We start from the raw sequence: 27929 nt of genomic DNA on the forward strand, positions 1-27929 counted from the left end.
TAAAGGGGAACTGCACTTTTTGGGGAATTTTTCCTTTAGTTCTCAATAGGGATGTCCGATTTTATCGGCCGATAAATGCTTTAAAATGTAATGAGCCCAACTTTGAAGCAATGGATGGAAACCACAATGGACATATATAACATGGAGAAGATAACTGCCTTTATTAATTATAAATTGGAGAAATTAACTTCATACTGGGAAAACTGGGTCAATTATGTCACACCCCATAAGCCTGATTTAAATTTCTCGAATTGGTGCACTGTTTTAAAAAAAAAAAAAAAGATTACTCCCCTATATATGTATGTATGTATATATATATATATATATAGATATATATATATATATATATATATATATATATATATATATTAGGGGTGTGGGAAAAAATCGAATCGAATATGTTGTGCGATTCAGAATCGATCGTCATTTAAAAAAAAATTGATTATTGTATATTTATTTATTTATTTTATCAATCCAACAAACCACTACACAGCAATACCATAACAATGCAATCCAATTCCAAAACCAAACCTGACCCAGCAACACTCAGAACTGCAATAAAGAGTGCAATTGAGAGGAGACACAGAACAAACCAATAGTGAAACAAAAATAAATATCAACAACAGTATCAATATTAGTTATAATTTCAGCATAGCAGTGATTAAAAATCTTTTATCAACATTATCATTAGACATTTATAAAAATAAAAAAAAAGAACAATAGTGTCACAGTGGCTTACACTTGCATCGCATCTCATAAGCTTGACAACACACTGTGTCCAATGTTTTCACAAAGATAAAATAAGTCATATTTTTGGTTTGTTTAATATTTAAAACAAATTTAAATTATTGCAATCAGTTGATAAAACATTGTCCTTTACAATTATAAAAGCGTTTTGTTTTTTTAAATCTACTACTCTGCTAGCATGTCAACAGACTGGGGTAAATCCTGCTGAAATCCTATGTATTGAATGAATACAGAATCGGTTTGAATCGTAAAAATATCGTTTTTGAATCGAGAATCACGTTGAATCGAAAAAATCGATATATTATCGAATCGCGACCCCAAGAAACCATATTGAATAGAATCGTGGGACACCCAAAGATTCGCAGCCCTTATATGTATACATCCATATATATATGTATACATACATATATATATATATGTATATATAAAACCTTGTGTGTATATATATATATATATATATATATATATATATATATATATATATATATATATATATATATATATATGTGTGTATTTATATATGTGCGTATATATCGAGGCATGGATTATGGTGCAGTTTGTTTCCCCGTGATGCAAAGCGACTGGACCGTACATGGCGTGAAGGTAATGACATCTTCTATTATTAACTCAAAAAAAAGGAACAAACGAAAGGCGCTCTCGCCAGAGGTTCAAAACTGGGCTCTGAAAACCAAAACTCGCACAATGGCAGAACTACGGACTACAGAAACAAAAACACTTACTGTAACGTGAAAAGCATGAATCTATGGCAAGAAGTGAGCAATCAATGGGGTATCAAGGGTGAGTAGAAGGTGATGTCGCCAGGCTGACTGCCTGGCAACTACAGGCTTAAATAGTGCTGTGATTGTTGACAGGTGTGTGAGTCCAAACAAATGAGCCAGGAGAAAAATGCACCACGGGAAAACAAACCACGCCATAGTCTACACCAGGGGTCAGCACCTTTTTGAAACCAAGAGCTACTTCTTTGTTACTGATTAATGCAAAGGGCTACCAGTGTGATACACAGTTAAATAAATTGCCAGAAATAGCCAATTTGCTCAATTTTCCTTTAGTAAATAAATCTATATGTATAAAAAAAATGGGTATATCTTTCTGTCATTCCGTCGTACATTTTTTTTCCTTTTACGGAACCTTTTTTGTATAGAATAAATGATGAAAAAACACTTAATTGAACGGTTTAAAAGAGGAGAAAACACGAAAAAAATGAAAATAAAATTTTGAAACATAGTTTATCTTCAATTTCGACTCTTTAAAATTCAAAATTCAACCGACAAAAAATGAAGACAAAAACTAGCTAATTCAAATTTTTTTTGAAAAAAATTAAAAAAGAAGGTATGGAAAATCATTAGTAATTTTTCCTGATTAATATTTATTTTAGAATTTTGATGACATGTTTTAAACAGGTTAAAATCCAATCTGCACTTTTTTATAATATATAACAAATTGGACCAAGCTATATTTCTTACAAAGACAAATCATTATTTCTTCTAGATTTTCCTGAACAAAAATTTTGAAAGAAATTCAAAAGACTTTGAAATAAGATTTAAATTTGATTCTACAGATTTTCGAGATTTGCCAGAATAATTTTTTTCAATTTTAATCATAAAAATTTTGAAGAAATTTTTCACAAATATTCCTTGTCGAAAAAACAGAAGCTAAAATGAAGAATTAAATAAAAATGTATTTATTATTCTTTACAATAAAAAAATAAAAAAATACTTGAACATTGTTTTAAATTGTCAGGAAAGAAGAGGAAGGAATTTAAAAGGTAAAAAGGTATATGTGTTTAAGAATCCTAAAATCATTTTTAAAGTTTTTTTTTTTCTCTAAAATTGTCTTTCGGAAAGTTATAAGAAGCAAAGTAAAAAAATAAATGAATTTATGTAAACAAGTGAAGACCAAGTCTTTAAAATATTTTCTTGTATTTTCAAATTCTATTTGAGTTTTGTCTCTCTTAGAATTAAAAATGTTGAGCAAAGCGAGACCAGCTTGCTAGTAAATAAATAACATTTGAAAAATAGAGGCAGCTCACTGGTAAGTGCTGCTATTTGAGCTATTCCTAGAACAGGCCAGCGGGCGACTCATCTGGTCCTTATGGGCACCGCTTTGGTGACCCCTGTACTATTATTAACTCAAAAAAAAGGAACAAACGGAAGTCGCTTTCAGCAGAGGTTCAAAACTTGGCTCTGAAAACAAAAACTTGCACAATGGCAGAAGTACGGACTACAAAAACGAAAACACTTACTGTAACATGAAAAGCATGAAGGCTGACTGCCTGGCAACTACAGGCTTAAATTGTGCTGTGATTATTGACTGGTGCGTGAGTCCAAACAAATGAGCCAGGTGAAAAATACACCACGGGAAAACAAACCACACCATAGTCCACGCCATCGTCCACAATTCTAAAAACGTTAAGGCAGACCGCCTTAAAAAACGCAATGGAATTTTACATTTTTCTATGAAGGATAAAACACTGAATATTGACAAAATATGAATGTGACACTCCTTTTCGGTCCACATATTTTACAATCGCGTGAAACGCAACAAAATTGCAACAAAAAGTGAAATATGTACAAAGGTTACAAAATAAACTCACATATAATCTGATATATCTGATACATCACTAAGCTTTAGAACTTTGTTGTGAAAAGCTCCTTCGGCGTCTGTGGAAACGCTTCCCGCCCACACTGCTTAGTGCCTCGTCTGAGCTGCTGAGACATAGATGACCATAGTAACTAATTAGATGACGGTAGTAACTGGTATATAGTCCATAAGCGCAGATTCCAAGCATTGAAATACTTTGTATAGTTGAATACTTAACGTTCGTTACAAAAAATGACTGCACATCATAATGGCAGCTACACTTTCCATCTTAAAGATCTAAAAAAAATATTTGGGAATGTCCGGCGGGCCAGATTGAAAAGCTCAACGGGCCGCATGTGGCCCCCGGGCCTTAATTTACCCAGGTTTGATTTAGACAAATGTAATAATTAAAAAATAAACTGAGCCTTATAATTACTGTAAGCCAGGGGTCGGCAACCCAAAATGTTGAAAGAGCCAAATTGGACCCAAAAGACAAAAAACAAATCTGTCTGGAGCCGCAAAAAGTTAAAAGCAATATGCAAGTGTTATAATGAAGGCAATACATACAAGTAAGTGTCTCAGAGGGTGAGATAACTCCTGGAAATGACGGGCTTAAAACTGCCAAAGTTATAGATGTGTGTGTCCAAGTTAAAGGAAAGGACAGGCTGTCTTCTTCTAATGGATTTCATACAATCTTTGCAAGCTGGGTGACGTTTGCTGTGGTCTGGAACAACATGATAATGTTTGCTGTGGTCTGGAACAACAAGGCACACAATCCGAAATGTAGCCAATATTACATACAAATAATGTACCATGAGACATGCAAATATAAATTAAATACACAGAGGACATAAGTAAAGGAAATTAAATGAACTCAAATATTCCTATAAACGAGGCATAATGATGCAATATGCACACACAGCTAACCTAAATAGCTTGTTAGCATGGAGTATTAGCACTCCACGCAAGTCAATAACATCAACAAAGCTCACCTTTGTGCATTCACGCACAGCATCAAACATTTGGTGGACAAAATGAGACAAAGAAGGATTGGCATTAAACACGTCTTTCTGTGGCAGCGTTGGAGAAAGTTGTACATGTTAAACAACTACGGTGAGTTCAAGGACCGTCAAAATTAGTAGGACACGACGGCGCTGGTCAAATGCTGTCATCAGTGAAGCATAAACACAAACATATTGAACAGTGGGCTTTCTAACAATTAGGAAGGTTTGTTTCATGTTTGTCCTCCTACGGAAACATTATTAAAACAACAAATTATATTTCCATTTTTGAAAAAGCTCTAGGGAGCCACTAGGGCGGTGCTAATGAGCCACATGCGGCTTGCTCACCCCCGTTCTAAGCATTCATCTAAAGTAAATAGTCCCATTTTATCTGAATAAACATAAAGCACCTTCCAAAAAATGTAAATGAACTTAAACTGCATTTAGGCTCATACAAATAGATAATAGACCACTTTGATAAAAAAAATTGCACAATTTAATACACGAAAGGAGACCAAAAAAATAACCAAGTCCTTTTAATGCAAAATTCCCGAGCAAGTTGTTTTATACAAGAGGTCCTGATAGTCTAACCGCATACAATACATGATTATTTGAAGACAGGTTGAGGTAACTGATTGTTTTTATCAATCAAGGGAATACAGACCAAAGGTTGCTAGTCTGAAAGCAACCTGGATTAGTTTCAATGACTTAACACTAGGGGGGGTGTAACGGTACACAAAAAATTCGATTCAGTACTTACCTCGGTTTAGAGGTCACGGTTCGGTTAATTTTCGGTACAGTAAGAACACAACAAACTATACATTTTTTGGTTATTCATTTACCAAATTTGTAAACAATAAACTATGTATATGTATGTGTGTATGTATATATATTTGTATGTGTATATATATATATATATACATACATATATATATATATATATATATATATATATATATTTATAATATATACACTAGTATTCATATATATGTATATATATGTATACGTGTGTCTGTGCGTGTGTGTATATATATATATATATATATATATATGTGTGTGTATGTGTGTATATATATACTGTATGTATATGTATGTATGTGTATATATATACTGTATGTATATGTATGTGTATATGTATATACGTATATATGTGTGTGTGTGTGTGTGTATATATATATGTGTGTGTGTGTGTGTCTGTGTACATATGTGTGAGTAAATGTATGTGTGTATGTATATATATGTGTGTGTATATATATGTGTATATTAGGGGTGTAACGGTACACAAAAATTTAGATTGGTACGTACCTCGGTTTAGAGATCACGGTTCGGTTCATTTTCGGTAGAGTAAGAAAACTACAAAATATAAATGTTTGGGTTATTTATTTTTCAAATTTGTAAAGAATGGCTTTATCCTTTTGACATTGGGAAAACTATAATAATTCTGCTCACGTTTATCCACATTAAACTGCCTCAAATTGTTGCTCAGATGAAATAAAATGAGAAAACTTTTCTTCTAAATATAAAAAGTGCAACATTAAACAGTTTCAAATCAACTCATCATGCTTTATTTATCACAGCATTTGGGAAGCCTGTAGTAGATTTGTATTATGTAAATGTTATATTTTTATTAACATGTGATAGCAGGGACCCTGCCATTCAAAGCTTTTCTGTCCGTAAAAAACGCACACACACACACACCAAAATGAGCTAACGTTACGCTGAAAGCTAATTAGCCTTCACCTCAAGCCAGGACTGCGAGCGAGCTGAGCTGCAGTTTAAGTTTCTATAAGGTCAACGGGCTCATGGTGATGTTAGTAGTAGTTGACTGGGAGGTGTTTTTTATAATTTGGGGAGAGTACGTTGCCTTATGCTCACCTGCTAAACACCTATCTGCTCGACGCTGAAGCATTTACTACATGCGCTCTGAATACGCACTGGTGATTGGCTGTTACCGCTGTATATGTAACCAATCAGATGGTTGTGTGGGTGGGACAATGCCGGGTGCTGTGTAGGAGACAGAAGAAGCAAAGCAGCTTGTTAAGACTTTAGGTTAGAAACTCGTTCGGTACACCCCCGTACCGAAACGGTTCAATACAAATACACGTACCGTTACACCCCTACTTAACACACATTCTGTTCAGGAAAACTGGATCTATTGTACTTTATAACTTCATGGGTCAAAGTTACATTGTTACAAAGATTACTATAATTACTCTGTATGCTTTCCCCTTCTGTATCCGCTGTCATTTGGCATCTTGAATGTTTGCACTGCCTGATTTGATGGTGTGCACTTGCGCTGCAGGACAAACTCTGACTCAGCACTTCATCAGAGCACGCTTGCTCCTTGCCAGCAGGTCTCCTTCGCAGGCGGGTCGCAGGAGTTGCAGCCCAAGCGAGGTGTAAATTACTTTTTATTTTTATTTTAATGCTCCCGGCGTCACGGCTGCATTGATTAATATAACACGTTAGTTTACAAGATACTCACCTCCTGTATGTGACTGAATTTCACCGAATGAGTCAAGCTTTGTTTAATTGTATAAACCCCAAAACCAGTGAAGTTGGCACGTTGTGTATTTCGTAAATAAAAACAGAATACAATGATTTGCAATTGAATTGAATAGACTGGAAAGACAATATACTTAATGTTCGAACTGATGAACTAAATGTTTTTTGCAAATAATCATTAACTTAGGATTTAATGGCAGCAACACATTGCAAAAAAGTCAGCAGAGGGGCATTTTTGCCACTGTGTTACATGGCCTTCCCTATTAACAACACTCAGTAAACATTTGGGAACTGTGGAGACCAATGTTTGAAGCTTTTCAGGTGGAATTCTTTCCCATTCTTGCTTGATGTACAGGTTAAGTTGTTCAATAGTCCGGGCTCCCCGTCGTGGTATTTTAGGCTTCACATTTTCAATGGGAGACAGGTCTAGACTACAGGCAGGCCAGTATGGTACCCACACTCTTTTACTACAAAGCCACGCTGTTGTAACACGTGGCTTGGCATTGTCTTGCTAAAATAAGCAGGGGCGTCTTTGATGAGGTTGCTTGGATGACAACATATGTTGCTCCAAAACCTTTATGTACCTTTCAGCATTATTGGTGCGTTTACAGACCGGTAAGTTACCCATGCCTTGGGCACTAATACACCCCCATGCCATCACAGATGCTGGCTTTTCAAATTTTCGCTTAGAACAATCCGAATGGTTCTTTTCCTCTTTGTTCCGGAGGACACCACGTCCTCTGTTTCCAAATATAATTTGAAATGTGGACTTGTCAGACCACCAAACACTTTTACACTTTGTTTGCGTTTCTGGGTGTTGTTGATAAATGCTTTTGGCTTTGCATAGTCAAGTTTTAACTTGAACTTACAGATGTAGCAACCAACTGTAGTCACTGACAGTGGTTTTCTGAAGTGTTCCTGAGCCCATGTGGTGATATCCTTTACACACTGATGTCACTTTTTGATGCAGTACTGCCTGAGGGATCAAAGATCCATAATATCATCGCTCGCATTCAGTGATTTCTCCAGATTTTCTGAACCTTTTGATGATATTACAGACCTTGAATAGTGAAATCCCTAAATTCCTTGCATAGCTGATTGAGAAATGTTGTTCTTAAACTGTTGGACAATTTGCTCACGCATTTGTTCCCAAAGTGGTGACCCTCGCCCCATCCTCGTTTGTGAATGACTGAGCATTTCATGGAAGCTGCTTTTATACCCAACCATGGCACCCACCTGTTTCCAATTAGCCTGTTCTTTTTCTTTTTTTTTTTCTTTCTTCCTATATAGCGCTTTTCTCAAGTGACTCAAAGCGCTTTACATAGTGACACCCAATATCTAAGTTACATTTAAACCAGTGTGGGTGGCACTGGGAGCAGGTGGGTAAAGTGTCTTGCCCAAGGACACAACGGCAGTAACTAGGATAGCACAAGCGGGAATCGAACCTGCAACCCTCAAGTTGCTGGCACGGCCACTCTACCAACCGAGCTATGCCGCCCCACACCTCTGTTCACCTCTGAGATGTTCAAAATAAGTGTTTGATGAGCATTCCTCCACTTTCTCAGTCTTTTTTGCCACTTCTGGCAGCTTTTTTCAAAACATGTTGCAGGCATCAAATTCCAAATGAGCTAATATTTGCAAAAAATAAAGTGTTCCAGTTCGAACGTTAACAATCTTGTCTTTGCAGTCTATTCAACTGAATAAGAGTTGAAAAGGATTAGCAAATCATTGTATTCTGTTTTTATTTACCATTTACACAATGTGCCAACTTCACTGGTTTTGGGGTTTGTATTTCCCCACCTCGAGTTGACTGTTTTAGTTGGTTATTTTACAGTTTAAATGAGGCTCTATAAACAAAATTGGCAGGTAAAGCTATAGCTAAACACAAAACTAAACAATCCTTCTAAAAGTGTGCATGTATCCTAAAATCCAATCATAGGTGAGATAATGAAAGCCATCTGTCATGGTATCATGATAAGCTTTTCTGACGACAACCATTTAGGGGCATATTTGTTTTGGTGTCCGACATTTAACTTGATAAGTTTTTGTTAAAGGATATCCCTTGTATTTCTCTCCATCTCTGTAGTTCTTTTATTAACCGTGCCCGGATCTGAAGCCGTCAAACAAGAGGCGGAAGAAGAAGAGCAAAATCAGGACTGGGACTGCGAAAAGGTGCTCCATCAACACTCACAGACATGTTTCAAACTGGGGCTGTTCCGCCATTGCAGATTCATGCATTTTAATGCCTATCAGAAACACCGATCCCCTCTGGCTGACACTTTATTTTTAGACAAAGCAGCTACTAGCTAATAATGTGTCTCCATACGCAGTGTGAAACTGCTCCACTAAGCTAATAATAATCACTTTCATTGCGGAAAATAAATTAAAATTGTTTGTAATATCTTAATGAAGTAAGGTTATCACTGGAAGACGAGGCTGAATCTATTACACACAGATAACTCTCTCAAAAGAACTTACCATACATACATTTGAAAATGAACAGCCCATGCACGAGACTGATATCAGTATTGGTGTCGATATTGGTATTGGCCAATCTCATCATGGATAATCGGCACGGGAATTGGCAGCAATAAAACCCTGTTGAGAACATCCCTATCTTAAACACATTTAATCTGCTGGTCGTTACAATTCAAGGTGGACATGCTGTCATGTCTTTGTGATCATGTTCTGTTTAGTTAGTTCCTGTTTTTGCGCACCCTGGTTTGTTTTAGTTTCCATGACAACCAATAGGTTCACCTGGCTCATTTGTTTGGACTCACGCACCTGTCAATAATCACAGCACTATTTAAGCCTGTAGTTGCCAGGCAGTCATCACCTCCTACACTCCCATGTCATCCATCCCGATGAGCCATGCTCTTTCTCGGTCCAAGTAAGTTTTCGTTAGTCATGCCACAGTTTGTAAGTTTTGTTTTATGTCCATAGTTTTGCCTTTGTGATAGTTTTGTTTTCTTAGCCAAGTTTTTGATCCTCTGCTGCAAGCGCCTTTCGTTTGTTCCTTTTTTTCGAATTAATATTAAAAGATGTCAGTACCTTCACATCGTGTCCGATCCAGTCGCTTTGCACCACGGGAAAACAAACGGCACCAAAGTCCACGCCTTGTCACATGCACAATCTTTTCTCCTTTCAGGATGTTTCTCGATCCAAACCCTACAAAGTCCCTGGAATTCAGTGAGTATTTTAGTTGTTGTTTTTTATGTGCATACTAGTGTTGTCCCAATACCAATGAATTGCAAACTCTTCTTGCGGGCCGGTTAAAACCTGTTTGTGGGCCAGATCCGGCCCGCGAACTTGTAGCCAAACATGGATAAGTGTGGAGAGTTTTGCACGTGTCCCATCTGCATTGTAATTGATTTACTTTGTTTATAGTGGTTGGCTGTTTTTAATATTGCCAAAGTTCATTGAGCAGGTCAAACCAGTGGTTCTTAACCTGGGTTCGATCAAACCTTAGGGGTTCGGTGAGTCGGCCTCAAAGGATCGGCGTAGGTCAAGACACACCCAACTCTACATGTAAATAAAAACTTCTCCCTATCGGCGTATTATGGATAACCCAGAAACGATGTTGCCTCTAATTTTTGCCATCTGATTTGCAGGCGTTTGATTTATTGTGGTTTATGCACAATTCATTTTGTGCAACTTTGTCTTAAATTTAAAAAAAATAATTGGTATTTTTTTTTACCAAAGAAGGGTTCATATGAAACTGGCGGGGTTCCATACCTCCAACAAGGTTAAGAAGCACTGTGTTAAACCATGTCTGTTGACTTTTTGTGTTGGGTTCTCTCTCTTTATTTTTTTGCGCTATGAGTAGGGTAGGTTGTTTGGATTCGGTCATATAAGTAAATGCTGTGCTGTGGTCACTTCTAACCACAATTCATTGTCAACGAACGGATTCACTGCAAGACGGTGGACTTTATGCATCAATCAAATTGTCAGATATATTCCTCGCACTGTACACTGGGCGATATGGCCTTTTATTAATATCTCAATATTTTTAGGCCATGTCAAGATACACCCTATATATCTCCATATTTTGCCTTAGCCTTGAATGAACACTTGATGCATATAATCCCAGCAGTATGATGATTCTATGTCTACATTAAAACATTCTTCTCATACTGCATTAATATGTACTTATTTTAAACTTTCATGCAGAGAAGGAAATCAGAAGTCAATTGACCAAAAGTGTATTTATTAAACAGTTATTAAGCAGTCATTTCCAAAACAGAAAGTGCAAGATTGTCAGAGACATTTTAAAACAAGTTATTAGTGCACTTTTGTGCATGATGTCACTAAGATGACATATCAAAACAACACTAAATTAAAGTGCACTTTTTGTACAGAACGTCACTACAATAGTTCAAAACAAGTAAAGTGCACTTTTGTGCATGATGTCACACAAGATATTTCAATAACTGTCAAATAAAAATTAGCTGTATAATAGAAAATCAAATAGTAAATGTCCTTGGCTATGTGGTAGGTTCCTGCGGACGTCATCTCCTTCTGTTGTTGACTAGCTTTTTCATACGGTGTTGATCTGGAAATGGTTGCTTCGGCATTTTGTGGGTAAGGCACCGGCCGGAGATGTTGACATTCGGAGTAAGCACTCTTCATTCTCTAGCAGGTGACTTTTCAAATGATGCTACAAATTAGTAGTGGTGCTACGTTTTGCAGGAACGCTTATGCCGCATACCACATATGTCTGTTTGACATATTTCCGCTTGAAGCCAAACCACCGCCAGACGATGGACCCCCCTGCTGTTTTTCCTGGGAATTAATTATTCCTTCATTTGTTACCAGATTGGCACCTCTCTCCCTCTCGTATTACCACTAGCAACGCACCGTTAGCACCACAGCTGCTACCTGTCTTCTCCGCGAGGGCGTATGACGTTACACGCGCGACTGTATGTGACGTACGTTAGAATGTGCGCTTGTTTTGGCTTTCTGTGAGAAGGAGAGACAAGAAAGAGTGGAAAGAGCCTGTAGTGTAATGCCTGCAGCTAAAAGCAACTGCGTGAGATCGTGTACTCGAATATCACCATATAGTCATTTTCTATATTGCACAGAGACAAACCCACGATATATTGAGTATATTCGATATACACACAACAGATGATTGACATTTTAAAATACAGTCATGAAAATAGAGAGCTCTTTACTTATTGCTCAAAAAGAAGTGTGAGCTCTACTTAAATACAAACCCCGTTTCCATATGAGTTGGGAAATCGTGTTAGATAAAAGTATAAACGGAATACAATGATTTGCAAATCCTTTTCAACCCATATTCAGTTGAATGCACTACAAAGACAAGATATTTGATGTTCAAACTCATAAACTTTATATTTTTTTTGCAAATAATAATTAACTTAGAATTTCATGGCTGCAACACGTGCCAAAGTAGTTGGGAAAGGGCATGTTCACCACTGTGTTACATCACCTTTTCTTTTAACAACACTCAATAAGCGTTTGGGAACTGAGGAAACTAATTTTTGAAACTTTGAAAGTGGAATTCTTTCCCATTCTTGTTTTATGTAGAGCTTCAGTCGTTCAACAGTCCGGGGTCTCCGCTGTCGTATTTTATGCTTCATAATGCGCCACACATTTTCCATGGGAAACAGGTCTGGACTGCAGGCGGGCCAGGAAAGTACCCACACTCTTTTTTTACGAAGCCACGCTGTTGTAACACATGCTGAATGTGGCTTGGTATTGTCTTGCTGAAATAAGCAGGGGCGTCCATGAAAAAGACAGCGCTTAGATGGCAGCATATGTTGTTCCAAAACCTGTATGTACCTTTCAGCATTAATGGTGCCTTCACAGATGTGTAAGTTACCCATGCCTTGGGCACTGATGCACCCCCATACCATCACAGATGCTGGCTTTTCAACTTTGTGTCGATAACAGTCTGGATGGTTCGCTTCCCCTTTGGTCCAGATGACACGATGTTGAATATTTCCAAAAACCATTTGAAATATGGACTCGTCAGACCACAGAACACTTTTCCACTTTTCCGGCGGCATTTCTGGAGGTTGTTGATAAATGGCTTTCGCTTTGAATAGTAGACCTTTAACTTGCACTTACAGATGTAGTGACAAACTGTATTTAGTGACAGTGGTATTCTGAAGTGTTCCTGAGCCCATGTGGTGATATCCTTTAGATATTGATGTCGGTTTTTGATGCAGTGGCATCTTAGGGATCGAAGGTCACGGTCATTCAATGTTGTTTTCCGGCCGTGCCGCTTATGTGGAGTGATTTCTCCAGATTCTCTGAACATTTTGATGATATCATGGACCGGAGATGTTGAAATCCCTAAATTTCTTGCAATTGCACTTTGAGAAACGTTATTCTTAAACTGTTTGACTATTTGCTCACACAGTTGTGGACAAAGGGGTGTACTTCGCCCCATCCTTTCTTGTGAAAGACCGAGCATTTTTTGGGAAGCTGTTTTTATACCCAATCATGGCACTTTATCACTTTATCAGTGTTTATTGCCACCTTTCCCAACTTGTTTGTCACGTGTTGCTGTCATCAAATTCTAAAGTTAATGATTATTTGCAAAAAAAAATGTTTTTATTAGTTTGAACATCAAATATGTTGTCTTTGTAGCATATTCAACTGAATATGGGTTGAAAAACATTCGCAAATCACTGTATTCCGATTATATTTACATCTAACACAATATCCCAACTTGTGCGGAAACGGGGTTTGTATTAACAAAGCTGTCAAGTTCAAATATTTGTCTATTTCAATGTCATGTTGCAGCATATTCCCATCTTCGGAGCAGCATCTGACCCTCAAACCCGTTGCCCACAACACTGGCGGTTCCCTGCCGGACCTGACAAACATCCAGTTCCCTCCTCCGCTCTCCACCCCGTTGGACTTGGATGATGTGGCGTTCAGCTCCTACCACAGCATGCAGGCGCTGGATAGAATACGAGGTATCCGCCCCAGTCGTACGCGAGCCTCATGCAGGACGTGTTTCCGTTGTAAGAAAACTCAATGACGTGCATTTTTTGTGTGTTTAACGTGCTGGGTAGGAGTTAGCGCCTCTCAAGCCACGGTTACCATGGAGATGCGGTCCGAGCTGGACAACATGGTTCCGCTCATCCAGAACACAGGAGACTGTCACCAGCACCAGAACTTGCAGCTCTCGCCAAAATCTCCACCACTCCCCCTGTCTCAGGTACGAGTGTGCCCATAACCACCACAGTCAAGACCCCCTTGTGATACTGTATTGTAAGTGTAACAATCGGGGATGTCTATGTGGTAGGTTCTGTTGCGTCGGACCAGTTCCTCCTCCCAGGGAATTTAAGTTACTGTACAATCCCAATTTCTTTTGATGACATATATGCTGAGTAAGAAGGACCACCGAGACAGAATCGGAATATTTTCAAGTTTTACTAAAGCTTTAGGAGGTCAATTTAAAAGTGCGGCCCAGGGGCAATTTTCGGCCCACATGGCATTTTTTTAACGGCCCCATGGCACATTGTATAAATACCATTTAAAAAAAAAATAAATAAAAAGTGTTATAAAAGAGCCAACAGGTGAAATGTAAAAAGAAAATGTTGCAATGTTGACTCTAGTAACACAATGCTGCCATGCAGGCTGTTTCTTTCTTTAAAAAATAATAAGATAGATAGATAGATAGTACTTTATTGATTCCTTCAGGAGAGTTCCTTCAGGAAAATTAAAATTCCAGCAGCAGTGTACAGAGTTGAGATCAATTAAAAAAAGTAAATAACGGGGGTTTAAATGGAAACAAAATAGAGAAATATTACAATAAGAATAAAAAATAAAAAGCAACAATGGGAATAAAATTATAACAGTAAAATAAGAATACAACAAGACAAAGTAGGCAGTAGTGACCATGTTATGAAAACTTATTGCACTGTTATTGTTTTGCATCCCCTGTCATCCTAGTACCCCCCGCCCTCTGCCCCAGAGAGGAGTTGTACAGTCTAATGGCGTGTGGGACAAAGAGTTTTTGAGTCTATTAGTCCTGCACTTGGGATGAAGCAGTCCAGCACTGAACAGGCTCCTCTGGCTACTGATAAAGCTATGCAGAGGGTGACTTGCATCATCCAGGATGCTCACTAGTTTGTCAACAGTTCTTTTCTCTGCCACCGTCACCAGTGAGTCCAGTTTCATTCCCATTGTAGAACCGGCCCGCCCGATCAGTTTCTCAAGTCTGGAGCTGTCCTTCTTAGATGTACTGCCCCCCCAGCACACTACCATGTAGAAGAGAACACTGGCAACCACAGACTGGTAGTACATCCACAGGAGTTTTCTACAAATGTTGAAGGAGTGCAGTCTCCTGAGGAAGTACAGCCTGCTCTGTCCTTTCTTGTACTGGTGGTCCGTGTTGACAGTCCAGTCCAGCTTATTGTCCATCCAAACCCCGAGGGACTTGAATGAGTCCACGGTCTGTACCTCAACTCCCTCGATCACAATAGGTTGTGACCGTGGACTCGACCTCCCTAAAGTCAATGACCAGCTCCTTGGTCTTTGACGGATTGAGCTGCAAGAAGTTCGTGTGGCACCAGACAACAAAGTCCCTCACCAGGTTCCGAAACTCCTCCTCTCTGCCGTCCCTGATGCACCCGACGATGGCTGTGTCATCCGCGTACTTCTGGATGTGACACAGCTCTGACTTGTCGCAGAAGTCAGCGGTGTACAGAGTGAAGAGAAGAGGGGCCAGCACCGTTCCCTGCGGTGCTCCGGTGCTGCTGATCACAGTGTCAGACTTGATGTCCTTCAGTCTGACGTTCTGTGGCCTGTCGGTGAGGTAGTTCGAAATCCAGGCAACCAGGCAGGGGTCCACTCGCATTTTGTAGAGAATCAAAATCAATGACATTATGAATTATTGACCTATTCAAGGCTCCAATAATGTCACATTAAATATTCCACTTTGAGATATTCTTTGGGGAAAATGTTGCATATTTTGTGTTAGCTGTGTAAAAAAGTAAGCTGTTTTCGTAGAAGGAGATTTTCACAACAAAGTTCTCAAGCTTAGTGATATATCCGATATATCAGATTGTAGGTGGGTTTATTTTGTACCCTTTGCGTTCATATTTCACTGTTTGTTGCATTTTTGTTGCGTTTCACTTAATTGTAAACTATGTCGATCGAAAGGGGTGTGACGTGCATATGTTGTGAATATTCAGTGTTTTATCCTTCATAGAAAAATTTAAAATTCCATTATGTTTTTTAAGGCGGTCTGTCATGATATTTTTAGCATTCAATCAGACATTATTGTGAAGTTTTGTATTAGTGTTTCTAAAAATATATGTATTGATTGATTGATTGACACTTTTATTAGTGAATTGCACAGTACAGTACATATTCCGTACAATTGCCCACTAAATGGTAACACCCGAATAAGTTTTTCAACTTGTTAAAGTCGGGGTCCACGTTAGTCAATTCATGTACCGGCCCCCAGACAAATTTTTTCTGTAAATGTGGCCCCCGAGTCAAAATAAATGCCCAGGTCTGCTTTAAAATAATCCCAAACCATAGACATGGTGTCGTTAGTCAGTCACCGAGCAAACTGGCTTAATAGCCACGACTACAGCACCAGCAACAACACACTCTTGTTGTTCTGGTACGCTCATGGCGGTTTGATGAGGTCATCAAGCGTCGCCAGTAAACCTCTCATGCTGCAGTCGTCAACGCCTGTGTTGTGTGTGGGACTGGAAGACGCAACTGCTCTGTACTGCTCCCTATGTCCGTGTTTTACCGGATATATACCGCTCCGTACAGCGGCGTTTTAAAAAGTCATTCATTTTCAAAACCGATATCGATAATTTCCGATATTACATTTTAAAGCATTTATCGGCCGTTATTATCGGACATCTCTAGTAAAAACATAAGGTACTCTCTCAAGACGTGAATTGAACCACCTTTGTTGTATCCGTTTTCCAGGTTGCCATCAACGCCATGAACCTCGAGCAGCAGTTGTCCCAGTATGCCTTCTTCAACCAGCCGCCGCTGCCCCAGACTCACCACAACCAGCCTGTGAGTTTACCATTCATGCATCCTCCGATAATAAATGCCTATTTGATGACACAATCGCAGGTATTCATTTTACTGAACGCGATGGCCCGAAGGACACAAAAGACTTTCACCCATAGATATAAATGAGTAGAAAGACGACAAACGCTACATATATACATGTATACATATACAGTACACGTCAAATATTTGGACACACCTTCTCATTTTAATGCGTTTTCTTTATTTTCATTACTATTTACATTGTACAAACTCTGTTTCCATATAAGTTGGGAAACTGTGTTAGATTTGCAAATACTTTTCAACCCATATTCAGTTGAATGCACTACAAAGACAAGATATTTGATGTTCAAACTCTTAAACTTCATTTTTTTTTTGGCAAATAATCATTAACTTAGAATTTCCCTTAGAATCATTAACTTAGAATTCCACTTTCAAAGCTTCAACAATTAGTTTCCTCAGTTCCCAGTGGTGAACATGCCAAAGAAGTTGGGAAAGGGCATGTTCACCACTGTGAACATGCCCTTGTTCATCACCTTTTCTTTTTTTTTTTTGTCCTGTCCATCTTCTCAGGCAAATCATATAGTTGATGTAAATGCCCATATCGGCCGTTCAGATTGACTTTACAAAAGAGAAGTGTAAGATACTTCTCTTGTTGTCTTATTTGAATGTGACTTTATTAAATGTATTTATATTATCATTTGGTGCAGCCGGGCCGGAGCAGGAGGGGATAGAAAGAGAAAAAAAGGAAGACAGAGGGGGAAATTGTGGGGATAAGAGGGGGATTAGACAGAGAGACAAAAACAACAACAGCAAATACAACAATAACAACAACAACTATAGAACAACACCAGCACATACATCCATCCATTTTCTACCGCTTATTCCCTTTTGGGGTCGCGGGGGGCGCTGGCGCCGATCTCAGCTACAATCAGGCGGAAGGCGGGGTACACCCTGGACAAGTCGCCACCTCATCGCAGCCAGCACATACATAATATGTACAAATATGATCGTAAAAGTGATAGCAAATAAGCAGTTAGTGAAATAAATAATATAATAATGACAATGAGCATTTTTACACTAAAACTGGAGCAATACAAATACCAATAGAAAAAGCGCTATTGATCATGAACAAAACCAATAGATTACCTCTATTATCAACAATAAAGTTGTTCAAATGCAACGATACGTATACATAATGATAGCTAGAAAGATAATAAAAATAAATAAATAAATCACCTTTTCTTTTAACAACACTCAATAAACGTTTGGGAACTGAGGAAACTAATTCTTGAAGCTTTGAAAGTGGAATTCTTTCCCATTCTTGTTTTATGTAGAGCTTCAGTCGAGACTGTGCAAAGCAGTAATCAGAGCAAAGGGTGGCTATTTTGAAGAAACTAGAATATAAAACATGTTTTCAGTTATTTCACCTTTTTGTGTTAAGTACATAACTCCGCATGTGTTCATTCATAGTTTTGATGCCTTCAGTGACAATTTTTAATGTAGATCAGGCCTGGGCATTTATTTTGACTCGGGGACCATATTTAGAGAAAAGTATGTGTCTAAGGGCTGGTACATCTATTTTTAGGAACACTAATATAAAACTTCACAATAGTGTCTGAATGAATGCTAAAAACGTTATGACAGACCGCATTAAAAAACATAATGGAATTTTATATTTTTCTATGAAGGATAAAACACTGAATATTGACAAAATGTGAACGTCACACCCCCTTTCGATCGACATATTTTACAATTAAGTGAAACGCAACAAAAATGCAACAAACAGTGAAATATGAACACGAAGGGTACAAAACAAACCCACCTACAATCTGATATATCACTAAGCTTTAGAACTTTGTTGTGAAAATCTCCTTCTACGTCTGTGGAAACGCTTCCCGCCCACACTGCTTGGTGGCTCATCTGAGCTGCTGTGACATAGATTACCATAGTAACTAATTAGATTACCATAGTAACCATTGAACTACTTTGTATAGTTCAAGACTTACGGTCGTTAGAAAACATCACTGCACATCACAACGGTAAATTTTTGGGGAATGTCCGGCGGGCCAGATTGAAAAGCTTAACGGGCTGCATGTGGCCCCTGGGCCATAATTTGCCCAGGTCTGATGTACATAGTCATGCAAATAAAGAAAACGCATTGAATGAGAAGGTTTGTCCAAACTTTTGGCCTGTATGTATACACATATAAATACATACAGTCACGTTTAAAAGTTTTCATACGGTTGTAAAGAATATAATGTCATGAAGTTTGGTCCTTTTATGAATTTATTATGGCTCTACTGAAAAGGTGAGCAAAACATTAATTTTCCTGAAGGAACTCTCCTGAAGGAATCAATAAAGTACCATCTGTTACGACTTGGAAATGAGAGGACCCAGATGCAGAGAGGAAGTTTCCAAAAATAACAGCTTTTGTTTTGAAATAACTTTTCAACCTCCGGTAAAAAAAGTATTTCACAAAAATTTATACAACATACGGAAAATAAATCTGAGGATAAACACTTGACTCAAAAAATCACTCCAAAAAATAAGGAGGAATACTACTTTAAGAAAATAACCTAACAAAAATAGAATACCAAGAAGAATTAACAAAAAGCGCTCCAATAGGAGGAAAAATAAACTCTAATAATATATACAAATACAATACCTATGAATAAACAAAAAATCACTCAATCAATGAGGAAATAAAACGAAATTTGGAATAACAAAAAACTCACCAATTAGGTCGACGGAGGAAAACTAAGGACGCTCGGAAGGAGGAAAAAAGTAAACACAAAATTTCAGCAAAAAATAACTGCTATGATCAAAAATTAGGGAGAACGAGAAAAAACAGGAGCAAGGCAAGGAGGGAACCAAGGACATGGACGTGGACGCTAGAAAGGCACGATAGACGAGACGATCTGGCAAAGGACAAACGGAGAAGTCAGCTTAAATAGGATGTGGGAGTGATGGGAAACAGGTGGAAACGATCAGGAATCAAGGATGACGTTAGACTGGTGACACAAGAGTAAGGACCCGTGATCTGAAACAAGAGGGTAGCTTTTCAAAATAAAATTCATTGATCACAAGACAGAAAAACAAACAAGACTTCCCTCACCGCGGTGTGACACCTTCTATCTATCTATCTATCAATCAATCAATCAATGTTTATTTATATAGCCCCAAATCTCAAATGTCTCAAAGGACTGCACAAATCATTACGACTACAACATCCTCGGAAGAACCCACAAAAGGGCAAGGAAAACTCACACCCAGTGGGCAGGGAGAATTCACATCCAGTGGGACGCCAGTGACAATGCTGACTATGAGAAACCTTGGAGAGGACCTCAGATGTGGGCAACCCCCCCCCCTCTAGGGGACCGAAAGCAATGGATGTCGAGCGGGTCTAACATGATACTGTGAAAGTTCAATCCATAGTGGCTCCAACACAGCCGCGAGAGATCAGTTCAAGCGGATCCAAGACAGCAGCGAGAGTCCCGTCCACAGGAGACCATCTCAAGCGGAGGCGGATCAGCAGCGTAGAGATGTCCCCAACCGATACAGGCGAGCGGTCCATCCTGGGTCCCGACGAGCGGTCCATCCTGGGTCTCGACTCTGGACAGCCAGTACTTCATCCATGGTCATCGGACCGGACCCCCTCCACAAGGGAGGGGAGGACATAGGAGAAAGAAAAGAAGCGGCAGATCAACTGGTCTAAAAAGGAGGTCTATTTAAAGGTTAGAGTATACAGATGAGTTTTATGGTGAGACTTAAATGCTTCTACTGAGCTAGCATCTCAAACTGTTACCGGGAGGGCATTCCAGAGTACTGGAGCCCGAACGGAAAACGCTCTATAGCCCGCAGACTTTTTTTGGGCTCTAGGAATCACTAATAAGCCGGAGTCTTTTGAACACAGATTTCTTGCCGGGACATATGGTACAATACAATCGGCAAGATAGGCTGGAGCTAGACCGTGTAGTATTTTATACGTAAGTAGTAAAACCTTAAAGTCACATCTTAAGTGCACAGGAAGCCAGTGCAGGTGAGCCAGTACAGGCGTAATATGATCAAACTTTCTTGTTCTTGTCAAAAGTCTAGCAGCCGCATTTTGTACCAACTGTAATCTTTTAATGCTAGACATTAAAATATTTGCTATCTATCTAGCAAATCTGCTGGGTCAAAAGTATACGTACAGCAATGTTAATATTTGCTTACATGTCTTTGGCAAGTTTCATTGCAATAAGGCGCCTTTGGTGGCCATCCACAAGCTTCTGCTTGCATTTTTGACCACTCCTCTTGACAAAATTGGTGCAGTTCAGCTAAATGTGTTGGTTTTCTGACAAGGACTTGTTTCCTCAGCATTGTCCACACGTTTAAGTCAGGACTTTGGGAAAACCATTCTAAAACCTTAATTGTAGCCGGATTTAACCATTCCTTTACAGTTTTTGACGTCTGTTTGGGGTCATTGTCCTGTTGGGACACCCAACTGCGCCCAAGACCCAACCTCCGGGCTGATGATTTTAGCTTGTCCTGAAGAATTTGGAGGTAATCCTCCTTTTTTATAATCCCATTTAAAGCACCAGTTACATGGACAGCAAAACAGGCGCAGAGCATAATACTACCAACACCATGCTTGGCGGTAGATGTGGTGTTCCTGGGATTAAAGGCCTCACCTTTTCTCCTCTAAACATATTGCTGGGTATATCCGACCACAGAACTTTCCTCCAGAAGGTCTTACACACTGATGTCGCTTTTTGGTGCAGTACCGCTCGAGGGATTGAAAGTCCCTACTGTCATCACTAACGGTGCAGTGATGTCTCCAGATTCTCTGAACCTTTTCATGATATTAAGGAGCGTAGATGGTGAAATCCCTAAATTTATTGCAATAGCTGGTTGAGAAATGTTCTTAAACTGTTGGAGAATTTGCTCACACATTTGTTCACAAAGTGGGGACCCTCGTCCCGTCCTTGTTTGTGAATGACCGAGCATTTCATGGAAGCTGCTTTTAAACCCAACCATGGCACCCACCTGTTCCCAATGAGCCTGCTCACCTGTGGGAGGTTCCAAATAAGTGTTTGATGAGCATTCCTCCACTTTCTCAGTCTTTTTTGCCACTTGTGCCAGCTTTTGTGAAACATGTTGCAGGCATCAAATTCCAAATGAGCTAATATTTGCAAAAAATAACAAAGTTTACCATTTCGAACATTAAATATCTTGTTTTTGCCGTTTATTTAATTGAATATTGTGACATCTAGGTGGCATCGTGGCGTGTGTTTGCGTTCTCGTGGTGCAGCGGAGGTGGAACACAGCGTAATGGTAGGAATGATGATTTATTTCTGACTACAAAAACAAACTAATAACAAAAACACTTGCACAAGGCACTATAGACAAACCAACAGAACTTAGCATAGGAGTTAGAAAGAACAGAAAGCGATAGTATCCAAACTAGGGACAAGGAAATAAACAAAATAGCCTGGAAGCTAATCGAATAACAAAAGTACTTTACCACAATGCGGGAATGCGACGTCATCTGTTGCGTGAGGCAAACTATACTCCGAGAACGAAAGGCAAACAAAGACAGGCTTATATAGGGGCAGATATCATCAGGGGCAGGTGCGCGTAATCAAAAACCAGAAACAGGTGACACTAAATGCGTAACTAGGCAACCGGGAACTAAAGACGTCAAATACAAAACTGGCTGTGATAACAAAACAGAATTAAAACAGAACATGACATGGTCCAAGACGTGAACCATGACAAATATGAGTTGAAAAGGATTTGCAAATCAGCAGGTGACAAATTTGAAGTGCGGCTACTTTTTGTAGCAATGCTTTTGCCGCATACTTGACATATTACGGTTGTCTGCTCGACATCTTCCCGCTTGAAGCCAAACCACCGCCAGACGATGGACCCCCTGTTGTTTTTCTTAGTAATGAATTATTCTTCCTTAATTTGATTCGGACCTTCTTTCTCTCGAATTACCACTCGCACCGCTCCGCTAGCATCACAGCTAACGTTACCCATGCCGCTACATCTCTGCTCCGCGAGGGCGTATGGCGTTGCACGCGCGACAGTATGTGACGTATGTATGAAGGTGCGCTTGTTTCATGTCTCTGTGAGAAGGAGAGAAAAGAAAGAGTGGCAAACGCCTGTAGTGTAATGCCCGCAGCTCAAAGCAATTGCGTGAGAACGTATACTTGAATACTCACGATAGACATTTTCTATATCGCACGCAGACAAACCCACGATATATCGAATATATTTGATATATCGCCCAGCCCTAGTACCACATAAGATATGTTTTACTGCTGATGCGTTTTAATAGATTTTTAAATGCACCAGAATATAACCTAGTTCGTACATCTTTCATAAGATTCAACGCGCAGTAGGGTGTATATGTGTTCTTGTATAGCAGGGGTCACCAACGCGGTGCCCGCGGGCACCAGGTCGCCCGTAAGGACCAGATGACTCGCCCGCTGGCCTGTTCTAAAAATAGCTCAAATAGCAGCACTTACCAGTGAGCTGCCTCTATTTTTTAAATTTGATTTATTTACTAGCAAGCTGGTCTCGCTTTGCTCGACATTTTTAATTCCAAGAGAGACAAAACTCAAATAGAATTTGAAAATCCAAGGAAATATTTTAAGGACTTGGTCTTCACTTGTTTAAATAAATTCATTAATTTTTTTTACTTTGCTTCTTCTAACTTTCAGAAAGACAATTTTAGAAAAAAAATACAACCTTAAAAATGATTTTAGGATTTTTAAACACATATACCTTTTTACCTTTTAAATTCCTTCCACTTCTTTCCTGACAATTTAAATCAATGTTCAAGCAAAAAAAAAAATTTTTATTGTGAAGAATAATAAATACATTTTAATTTAATTCTTAATTTTAGCTTCCGTTTTTTTGACGAAAAATATTTGTGAAATATTTCTTCAAACTTATTATGATTAAAATTCAAAAAAATGATTCTGGCAAATCTAGAAAATCTTTAGAATCAAATTTAAATCTTTTGAATTTATTTTAAAATTTTTGTTCAGGAAAATCTAAAAGAAATAATGATTTGTCTTTGTTAGAAATATAGCTTGGTCCAATTTGTTATATATTCTAACAAAGTGCAGATTGGATTTTAACCTATTTAAAACATACATTTTATTTATTTACTAGCAAGCTGGTCTCGCTTTGCGCGACATTTTTAATTCCAAGAGAGACAAAACTCAAATAGAATTTGAAAATCCAAGTAAATATTTTAAGGACTTGGTCTTCACTTGTTTAAATAAATTCATTAATTTTTTTACTTTTCTTCTTATAACTTTCAGAAAGACAATATTAGAGAAAAAATACAACCTTAAAAATGATTGTAGGATTTTTAAACACATATACCTTTTTACCTTTTAGATTCCTTCCTCTTCTTTCCTGACAATTTAAATCAATGTTCAAGCAAAAAACTTTTTTTTATTGTGAAGAATAATAAATACATTTTAATTCAGTTCTTCATTTTAGCTTCTGGTTTTTGACGAAGAATATTTGTGAAATATTTCTTCAAACTTATTATGATTAAAATTCCAAAAAATGATTCTGGCAAATCTAGAAAATCTTTAGAATCAAATTTAAATCTTTTGAATTTCTTCTAAAATTTTTGTTCTGGAAAATCTACAAGAAATAATAATTTGTCTTTGTTAGAAATATAGCTTGGTCCAATTTGTTATATATTCTAACAAAGTGCAGATTGGATTTTAACCCATTTAAAACATAAATTGTATTTATTTACTAGCAAGCTGGTCTCGCTTTGCTCGACATTTTTAATTCTAAGAGAGACAAAACTCAAATAGAATTTGAAAATTCAAGGAAGTATTTTAAAGACTTGGTCTCCTTCACTTGTTTAAATAAATTCATTAATTTTTTTTACTTTGCTTCTTATAACTTTCAGAAAGACAATTTTAGAAAAAAAATACAACCTTAAAAATGATTTTACGATTTTTAAACACGTATACCTTTTTACCTTTTAAATTCCTTCCACTTCTTTCCTGACAATTTAAATCAATGTTCAAGCAAAAAAAAAAATGTTTTTATTGTGAAGAATAATAAATACATTTTAATTTAATTCTTAATTTTAGCTTCTGTTTTTTGGACGAAAAATATTTGTGAAATATTTCTTCAAACTTATTATGATTAAAATTCAAAAAAATTATTCTGCCAAATCTAGAAAATCTTTAGAATCAAATTTAAATCTTTTGAATATCTTTTAAAAAAAATAGTTCTGGAAAATCTAGAAGAAATAATGATTTGTCTTTGTTAGAAATATAGCTTGGTCCAATTTGTTATATATTCAAACAAAGTGCAGATTGGATTTTAACCTATTTAAAACATACATTTTATTTATTTACTAGCAAGCTGGTTTCGCTTTGCTCGACATTTTTAACTCTAAGAGAGACAAAAGTCAAATAGAATTTGAAAATCCAAGGAAATATTTTAAAGACTTGGTCTTCACTTGTTTAAATAAATTCATTTATTTTTTTACTTTGCTTCTTATAACTTTCAGAAAGACAATTTAAGAGAAAAAAATACAACCTTAAAAATGATTGTAGGATTTGTAAACACATATACCTTTTTACCTTTTAAATTCCTTCCTCTTCTTTCCTGACAATTCAAGTCGATGTTCAAGCTATTTTTTTTTTTTATTGTGAAGAATAATAAATACATTTTAATTTAATTCTTCATTTTAGCTTCTGTTTTTTTGACGAAGAATATTTGTGAAATATTTCTTCAAACTTATTATGATTAAAATTAAAAATATATATTCTGGCAAATCTAGAAAATCTTTAGAATCAAATTTAAATCTTTTGAATTTCTTTTCAAATTTTTGTTCTGGAAAATCTAGAAGAAATAATGATTTGTCTTTGTTAGAAATATAGCTTGGTCCAATTTGTTATATATTCTAACAAAGTGCAGATTGGATTTTAACCTATTTAAAACATAAATTGTATTTATTTACTAGCAAACTGGTCTCGCTTTGCTCGACATTTTTAATTCCAAGAGAGACAAAACTCAAATAGAATTTGAAAATCCAAGGAAATATTTTAAAGACTTGGTCTTCACTTGTTTAAATAAATTCATTTATTTTTTTACTTTGCTTCTTATAACTTTCAGAAAGACAATATTAGAGAAAAAATACAACCTTGAAAATGATTGTAGGATTTTTAAACACATATACCTTTTTACCTTTTAAATTCCTTCCTCTTCTTTCCTGACAATTTAAATCAATGTTCAAGCAAAATTATTTTTTTTATTGTAAAGAATAATAAATACATTTTAATTTAATTCTTCATTTTAGCTTCTGTTTTTTTGACAAAGAATATTTGTGAAATCCATCAATCCATTTTCTACCGCTTATTCCCTTTTGGGCTTGCGGGGGGGCGCTGGCGCCTATCTCAGCTACAATCGGGCGGAAGGCAGGGTACACCCTGGACAAGTCGCCACCTCATCGCAGGGCTATTTGTGAAATATTTCTTCAAACTTATTATGATTAAAATTTAAAAAAATATTCTGGCAAATCTAGAAAATCTTTAGAATCAAATTTAAATCTTATTTCAAAGTCTTTTGAATGTCTTTTAAAATTTTTGTTCTGGAAAATCTAGATGAAATAATGATTTGTCTTTGTTAGAAATATAGCTTGGTCCAATTTGTTATATATTCCAACAAAATGCAGATTGGATTTTAACCTGTTTAAAACATAAAACATTCTAAAAATAATCTTAAATAGGAAAAAATACTAATGATGTTCCATCAATAATTTTTTTTATTTTTTCAAAAAGATTCGAATTAGCAAGTTTTTCTCTTCTTTTTCCGGTTGAATTTTAAATTTTAAAGAGTCGATATTGAAGATAAAGTATGTTTCAAAATTTAATTTTAATTTTTTTTCCGGTTTTCTCCTCTTTTAAACCGTTTAATTAAGTGTTTTTTTCATCATTTATTCTCTACAAAAAACCTTCTGTAAAAGGAAAAAAAATGTAAGACAGAATGACGGACAGAAATACCCATTTATATATATATATATATATATATATATATATATATATATATTAAAGGTAAATTGAGCAAATTTGCTATTTCTAGCAATTTTTTTAAGTGTGTATCAAACTGGTAGCCCTTCACATTAATCAGTACCCAAGAAGTAGTTCTTGGTTTTAAAAAGGTTGGTGACCCTGATGTATAGTATCTCTCCAGCAATGGTCATGTGGTGACATTATTGATGTTATTTTGAGAGGTCACCTTTGAAGTCGGACATCACTGAAGGCCTAGGTGGGAAACGCACGGCCCGCCGCTGCTTTTATCTCTTATGGTTTCAAAATGCACGGGGGATTGGAGAAGATACGAGGAAAGATGCATTGTGATTGGGAACAGCTGTGCATTTCATCTGATAAAGACCTTTTCATTTCCCAGCAAACCGCTGAGGTCCAGCTGCCGTCCTCCATGAACTGTCCCACGTCGGACTGTCAGAGCTCGTCACCAAGCAACATGACGGTGGACATGAACATGGTAAGGTGTGGACGTGAGTCACCGTCTCCTGACTACTTCCTGTCTGTTCTAAAATGTTTTTTTGAACCGACCAGAGCTCGGCTTAGTTTTTTTCTTTTTGGAAAAGGTTTCTTACAGTCCCAAATCCGGCCCACGGCTTTCATGAAAGCACAACAGTAGTTGAACATCCTTCACATCTTTGCTGCTCTCGTCCTGTTGCAGAGAGAATGTGTTATGCAGAGATGACGTTTTTCTCTTCAGATCAGTTCAAGGAGTGGGTGAGGCGGCATCAAGGGAAACATTGTGAGGAAACCACAGTAGGACTGCAGCTTCAAGCTTTCCTTTAATTTAGCTCACTAGCACATTTAAAGCTTATTTTATCTCAAGAATAGATGCGCTATGTACTCACTTTTTTTAAAAGCTGTTAGATGCACAGTGCAGCCGGAGACTATTCACAGCACTCCACTTGTTCCACATATATATATATATATATATATATATATATATATATATATATATATATATATATATATA

The 27929-nt window shown here is 37.3% G+C and overlaps 1 protein-coding gene across 2 annotated transcripts in view; it reads left to right on the forward strand.

Moving 5' to 3' along the window:
* Positions 1 to 27929, forward strand: part of crtc1a (CREB regulated transcription coactivator 1a) — a 51803-nt gene that overhangs the window by 12328 nt on the left and 11546 nt on the right. For both annotated transcript variants that reach the window (XM_061919806.1, XM_061919807.1), the window contains exons 5-11: positions 6652 to 6746; positions 8941 to 9026; positions 10003 to 10043; positions 13629 to 13804; positions 13904 to 14049; positions 16788 to 16880; positions 27321 to 27416. In XM_061919806.1, coding sequence (XP_061775790.1) covers positions 6652 to 6746; positions 8941 to 9026; positions 10003 to 10043; positions 13629 to 13804; positions 13904 to 14049; positions 16788 to 16880; positions 27321 to 27416 — 733 coding nt within the window. The remainder of the gene's footprint in view (positions 1 to 6651; positions 6747 to 8940; positions 9027 to 10002; positions 10044 to 13628; positions 13805 to 13903; positions 14050 to 16787; positions 16881 to 27320; positions 27417 to 27929) is intronic.

Source organism: Nerophis ophidion, linkage group LG14 (genome assembly GCF_033978795.1).
Source record: "Nerophis ophidion isolate RoL-2023_Sa linkage group LG14, RoL_Noph_v1.0, whole genome shotgun sequence".
NCBI lineage: Eukaryota > Metazoa > Chordata > Actinopteri > Syngnathiformes > Syngnathidae > Nerophis > Nerophis ophidion.